Source organism: Mus caroli, unplaced genomic scaffold (genome assembly GCF_978045245.1).
Source record: "Mus caroli unplaced genomic scaffold, Mus_caroli_1 scaffold_8, whole genome shotgun sequence".
Lineage (NCBI taxonomy): Eukaryota > Metazoa > Chordata > Mammalia > Rodentia > Muridae > Mus > Mus caroli.
Window position 1 is genome coordinate 44,570,989 of NW_028227263.1, and position 6,620 is coordinate 44,577,608.

General features: G+C 54.8%; 1 protein-coding gene across 2 annotated transcripts; it reads right to left on the bottom strand.

The window, feature by feature from the left end:
* Positions 1-368: 368 nt before the first annotated feature.
* Positions 369-4,066, bottom strand: Phox2a (paired like homeobox 2A). Of its 2 annotated transcripts, none has more exons than XM_021166089.2 (3): positions 3,847-4,066; positions 1,544-1,731; positions 369-806 (listed from the first exon to the last, which is right to left on the bottom strand). In XM_021166089.2, exons 1-3 carry the CDS (start codon positions 4,061-4,063, stop codon positions 369-371), a joined length of 843 nt encoding a protein of 280 aa, XP_021021748.1. In that variant the 5' UTR covers positions 4,064-4,066. The 2 variants fall into 2 exon arrangements, with proteins under 2 accessions (XP_021021748.1, XP_085698670.1); XM_085842544.1 differs by having other exon boundaries at positions 369-854; positions 3,847-4,063.
* Positions 4,067-6,620: the final 2,554 nt, after the last annotated feature.

The window sequence follows — 6,620 nt, forward strand, 5'->3', positions numbered from 1 at the left end:
TGATTTCAAGGAGTGAGTGGCCCAGCTAGCTGAAAAGTCTAGGAGCTGTTGGCTCGGCTTCTTAGGACCCTTTATGATTGGGCACTGAGTGAGGGACAAGTGTAATTTGATCCCTGTTCCTAAGAAAACCTAGCAAGAAAGGGCTTCCGGCCGCCCTGGAGGGGCGGCACGGTGATAAGTACTCCAGACCAGAGTGGCCCTGGCTTGTTTTACCACGAAGGGGGGCCAGGTCTAGGGATCAGACCCTGGGTAGTGGGGACCACGGGGAGCTTCCAGGCAGGCTGCCGGGATAGGGAGGGATAATGCCTGGTCCAGAAGGGGAGGGGTGTCTCTCACGGGGCAGGCTGGTTGCCTACAGACGCCCGCGGCTAGAAGAGGTTTGTCTTCAGGGCGGGGCCGGGCTTCCGGTGAAAGGAGGACAGAACTCCAGAGAAGGGACCTGGCCCGGGTTCCGCCGGCTGCCAGGCCTTAAGCAGCTCTGCTGCACCCGTGCCGGGGCCGCCACCCCCACCGCCCGCCACCCCTGCCCACAACGCGCCCTTGAGCGGCTGGGGCCCGGGCCCGGAGCCCAGCGGGGCGGGCAGAGGGCTGGGGCTCAGGCGCGGGCTGGCCAGGCTGGGTGCAGGCGGCGGCGGCAGCGACGCGGTGCTGTCGGGCGTGGGGCTGCACGTGGACTCCTTGGAGTCGTCGTCCTCCGACGAGCAACGCGCCTCGCCCTTTTTGGCGCCCGTCGCTCCCGCCGCGCCTTTGGCGCTGGCCGCGCGCTCCTGTTTGCGGAACTTGGCCCGGCGGTTCTGGAACCAGACCTGTAGGCACAGGGGCCAGTTAGCCCAGAGGACGGTCACACGGGACACCTCTGTCCCAGGCCTCTAGGCGCGTGTAAGACCTCCGACCAAATCTATAGACTTCCACCCTCCACCGCTCCACTCGGCGCCACTTCCATTCTTCCCGTCTTTGGTGCCCCAACAGGCCCTTGGGTTTTTGTCCTTAGGATCTGCTCACCTCCCGTGGCTTCCCTGCATTTTGGTCTCTTGGAGGGAGCTCTAGTCAATCTTATCACCCTAGCCCTTCTATTTAGGAAGCTGGGGCATCCCACTTGGAGCATCCTAGGACCCTGAAGAGTGGGTCGGGGCGCTAGGAGGACCATTTGTATAGGGTCCCCCTGTCAAAACGGGCCAGCCGGATTTGTATACCCAAGTTTCTCTCGTCCGACCTGCAGCCGTCCCAGACTTAAACTTTCCTAAATCAGGAGTCAGTCGTCTGACTCAGGTACATCATCTAGAAGTACTTATTGGCCTGGTCAACCCAGCCGACTTGCTTCCTAGCTTCAGGGTAAAAATTCATAAACCTCCGATTTAGCGAGGGGAAATGTAGGAATATGGAGTCGGGGGCAAATTGTAGCGACCCTGCTCCGGTCTTTTAAGTCCCCACGTTCCAGCCCCGCTGTCTCCCTTGGCTGCTCAGCCACACCCGTACTGTCTTGGCTTGCAGGCTCCAGCACCCTCCTCTAGCAAGCGCGTGCACAGCACGTGTATCCACGCACCTGCACGCGAGCCTCAGTGAGGTCGATCTTGAGCGCCAGTTCCTCGCGAGTGTAAATGTCGGGGTAGTGGGTCTCGGCGAAGACGCGCTCTAACTCCTTGAGCTGAGCACTCGTGAACGTTGTGCGGATGCGCCGCTGCTTGCGCTTCTCATGCAGGCCGGACGGCTCCGGGAAGAACTTGTAGGGAACTGCGGGTGCGTGTGCGAGGGCAGGGGCAATGAAAGTGGAGGGCGTGAGAAGCTGATCTCAGTCCCTACACCCCTGTGTCCCGCCCTAGAGGAAATCTCATATAACCCCTCCCTCCCTCCCCTCGATTTGGTCCTCAATAGCTTCCTGTCAATGCCCCTAAGGCTGAATCATCAAGGGACTTAAGAGTTCCCAGAAACAAATCAGAGGCTCCAACTAAGGGTTCGTCCTCATTTTCCCCACTTTCTTTCAACCCCTACCACTCCATTGGCCTCTCCCAGCCTCCTACCCTCACGGTGGCGTTTCTCCTTAGGCACTCTTCCTGGGGAACTCTAGGTCCTGTTCTCTGATCACAGGAGCAGGGTATGTCTGCATCAGCACCAGAGTATCCCCACTAACCAGTCTCTTGGCCTTGGCTAACTAACCAGTCTCAGGGCCTTGGCTAACTAACCAGTCTCAGGGCCTTGGCTAACTAACCAGTCTCAGGGCCTTGGCTCTGCCACTGAGATTCTCCAGGAAGGTCTACTTTAGCCTCTATGTACCGATGGGGCTCCCTTTCTCCTCACCCCATCTCCTCAGCCCATGTCTCTCTTTCCCAAGCTTTCCCCCCTCAGTCCTGCCTCTCCTCCCTGGTCCATATTCTTCTCTAGGTATTTCTATTCCTCTGCCTCCATCTGAGTCTCTCTTCAACTTTCCCCTTCTGGATCCACTGTTCTTTGTGCCTACGAAGACCGCTTCGTATTCCTTCTTACTCAAGTTTTTCTATTTTCTTTGTCCCCTTTCTCCCACTCAGTCATCTCTGTCCCACTTCCTCTAAGTCCTATCCTAGCCCCTCCCTCACCATCTTCCAACACCTGACTCAGACACCACCTCTAAATCCTTGTATCTAAGTCTGGTTTAAATTTCCATGTTTTTCATGGGGTCCCATTTTCCCAAATTCTTCTCTTCCGCACTCCATCTTTCTTTCCCTCTCGAGTATTTGTTTTCAGGCTCGTTTGGTCCCCATCTTCCATAATGTGTGTTCCCACCATCTGGTTCTTATCTCTGTTTTAAAACACTACGTACCCATTTCTCTCGGGGTCTCCATTTGTGTTTCCATCTCTCCGTACCTTATCCCATCCACAGTCTCACAGACCCTTTTCTCAAGGGTCTATCTCCCTATTTCTTGTTCCCATTTATGGGATCCCCATCCTGGCCTGGTCCAGCACCACCAGTCTTCCAAACCCCATTTTGGTCTACGGCCGCCTCTTACTGGTCATTATTTCTCTAAATTAAGGTATCTCCCCAACAAACCCCAGACCTCCTTTCAGGTTCCAGTGATCTTTGGGGGTGGGGGGACTAACCGGGTGGGGCATGCTGGGACACTAACTGAAGGCATAGGGATACCTAAAAGGCTAAATGACGTTGAGGGTTTGGACTGGGACTTGCTTGGATCAAAGGACTCGAGGGTGGAGGATCTGCTCCTGGGATTTCCAGGGCTGTCGTCCGGGATGAGGGAGAAATGTGGAAATGAAAGTGGTCCAAATGATAGAGGCTCCTTTTCTGTGGCTATGGGAACAGCTTTTTTTTTTTTTTTTTTTCTGCTGGTGCAGTAAGGTTTGGGCCCAGGCAGGATAGGTCTAAGACAGGGCAAGGTGAGGCTGGAAAGAAGGAATCAAGGCTGTGGGAAGGATGCCATCTGGGCAGCTCAGCGGCAGCAGGGATCTTTGTTGAGGGTGGCATCACCCAGGACACAGGTGGTAAGAATGAGAGTTGGCTGGACTGCGCTGGAAGCCAATTCTGAGGATTCAGGGAATGGAGAGGTTTGGTGGTCACCTTTGTAGGTGGGGAGGGAAGGCCTAATGAGAGGCCTAAGACTGGACCTGTTTCTTTGATACGAAAGGCACAGGGTAGGGGGTTGGCATTGAGAAAGAGGAACCGGAGGAACAAGAGGGTGCGGCTCATCCCTGCCAAGAAGAAACTCCTATTACCGGGGGTCTCAAAGTACACTGGAGGAGTCTAGCCAGTAGCATGGGTAGGGGTGGCTTGTGGGTTCAGTCACAATTACTTGCAGAGTAGGAAAGGTAGTTGGGGTTTCATGGGGTTTGGAGGTAGGGTTGGGATGGGACTGCGCTCACCTGCCGAGTAGGGTGCGGGCTGGTGGTCGCGTAGGGCGCCAAGCGCACAGTTGGAGGAGCCGAGCGCGGGGCAAGGTGGCCCCGCGGCGGGGAAGGCAGGCCGCAGGGGACTGTATTGGAAGCCTCCAGGTTGGCTGCAGGCGCCGAAGTCACCGTAGGCGGACGCCTCCATGGCCGCCACGCACGAATCGTACGAATTGAGGTAGGAGTAGTCCATCGGCCCGAGGGGGCGGGGGCGGGGGCCGGGCAGGGCCGGGTCTGGTTGGGGTCGGGGTCCCGGGCTGGGTGGAGTTCGGGATGGAGATTCGAGCTCCAGGCGCAGAGGACCTGAGACCCGCTCTGAGCGCCCGAGAGTCCGCCCGCCCCGTCGCGGCCCGCACTCTGCCCCGGTGCAACGCAAGTGCAGTGCCGCCAGCCCGCGCGCCTTTTAACGCGCAGGACCCCGCGGAGGGGGCGAGGCGGGGCGAGCTCAGCGGGGCGGGGCCTGAGCGGCCCAGACCCCGCCCCTAGCCACCTCGGGCCCCCCACCCCAAAGGTCCTCCCTCTTAGGGCTCCCGAGGTGCAGGCGGAGCATCGTGGGACCCCAACCCGAGAGTCCCTTATCCTGTCCCAATCCGGCCTAGACCTTCGATCTCTACACAACATGCCCAGCAGGAGGGTCCCGACCTCGTTCCTGGGCCTCCCACCTGCGGCCCCGTGGAAGCTAGGGAGGCAGGCCCCGCGGTGCTGGTGTGAAGAAGTTAATTCAATTCTACCAGATAACCGAATTATTCCGATCTGGCCCTTCAGCCCCGCCCCCAGCTAGGTCCTATCCCTGCGAGGACTGCCGAGGCTGCCCTGGAGTGAGGGGGATGGAGACAGGGATGAGAAAGAGACAGGAGCCTGGGACAGGGACAGGGAGGGGACGTGGGTATGGAGAGACTAGAGAAAAGGGGTCAGACCTCGAAATAGAAGTAAGGGAAGACAAGGATGAAGCGGTAGAAGAGAAAGGCAGGGGTGGAGATGGAGATTGGCAGAGAGAGGAGGCCAGCAGGATGGAGAAAGACAGGCATGGAGACAGAGGGACAAGGATGAACATGGACGTGGACTGCATCCAGGGCGCTGTGATGGAGCTGCAGAGAAGGCTGAAACAAATCAGAGACAATCATAGTGAGACCACACACAGGATGGTCTTAGGCTAACAAGGCCAGAAACAGACCAGCGAAACAGAGGCCGATGAGTGGAGAGAAAGGACATCCAGAGAGCTGGGATTTGTGACCAGAGCGCCCGAAGGCGACCAAGACATTGTGGTGGAGAGGCTGGGGGCGGGAGGGGTTGGCGAGGCATTAGAGGAGAAGGCTGCTGGGTCGAAGTCTCTCTCTGAGAAGTCTCTTGTCTTGAGGGCCACAGGAGCCTGCACCTGCTGGGTCCAGGCCACTCCCTCCCATTCCGGCTTCTCAGTTCTGTTATCCTCTCCAATAGCTTGTGACCTCTGGACCCGTGTGTGTGTGTGTGTGTGTGTGTGTGTGTGTGTGTGTGTGTGTGTGTGTGTGTGTATGTGTATAACTGTGTCTGTGTAGGATGCTAAGGCTTAGGACTATGGTAATGACTCCCTCTCTCTCCTTCAGTGCCTTTCTTCTTCCCCTTTGAGTCCCTGCCTTCTTCTGAAAAGCCAGGTCATTGACCCTCCATGGATTTTCCAGCTCTCCAGACTGTGTGGTGAATGGAATACATTTAGCATCTTTACCTGGAGGGTGAGTAGAAACCCCCTTCTGTCTCGTTGGTTCTCCTGAAGGATGAATTGAACCTCTCCTCATTAGTCCCCAGCCCCAAGTCCCCAGGTTTCTACACTAAGTCCTGCTGATGGAAAGTCTGAGATCCAAAAAGAAGCCAGAAGAGGGCCATGTCCTTGTCACCAAACAAAATCCTCTAGGATTAAGAGAAACTCTCCTGGAATTCCTCTTTCCTCATGTTTGCCAGCACAGTAGGACCACAACCCTCGGGTCCGTCCCTTTCCCAGGCTAATTATTCTTTGCTTGACTCATGCTTCGGTTTCTGTAAGTATTCTATGTCAGGAGTTTTGGAGGTGTGTGTGTGTGTGTGTGTGTGTGTGTGTGTGTGTGCGCGCGCGCATGTATGTGTGTGTTTCCAAGCCATTTTCCCTTGCTTTGGGTATGTTGGGTTAAAATATGCATAAACACAATTTTTACCATCATAGCTATTTTAATTGTATATTTCAGTGTTGCTAGTTCTCATCATGTTGGACAATACAACATCACTGTCTTGTTTATTTCCATAATTCTTCATCTTGTATAACCCAAACTCCATACATGAAGAAATAACTCTCTAACCACCTTCCCTACCTTCTGGTAGCTACCCTTCTGATATCTATCTATCTGTCTATCTATCTATCTATCTATCTATCTATCTATCTATCTATCTATCATCTACCTATGTAATTTTTTGAGATAGGGTCTCCTGTATCCTGGGTGGCCTTGATCCCCCCCCATGTAGATGAATACCTGATTCTCCTGACCCTTGCTCTGACCAGCTGCATGCACTAACACTCAGTTTTATGAGAGGTTCTGGGATCTACTCCAGGACTTTATGTACACTAAGTGAGCACTTTATCACTGAGCTAAGCACCCAGCATCATCTCTGTAATTTTGAATACTCTAAATATCTTATAAAAATGGAACCATACATTATTTACCTGATTATGACTGGCTTATTTCACTGATCATAATGTTCTCAAGGTTGTCTATGTGTGGCATATGTTAGAATTTGTTTCCTTT

What these genes read in the sequence shown, in the direction of transcription:
- Phox2a (XM_085842544.1), bottom strand. Translation starts at nt 4,063, where the DNA reads ATGGACTACTCCTACCTCAATTCGTACGATTCGTGCGTGGCGGCCATG. An exon ending in GCCCGCACCCTACTCGGCAG is followed by an intron (nt 1,732 to 3,846) that starts GTGAGCGCAGTC and finishes ACGCACCCGCAG; the next exon opens with TTCCCTACAAGTTCTTCCCG. An exon ending in TCACTGAGGCTCGCGTGCAG is followed by an intron (nt 855 to 1,543) that starts GTGCGTGGATAC and finishes CCTGGGACAGAG; the next exon opens with GTGTCCCGTGTGACCGTCCT.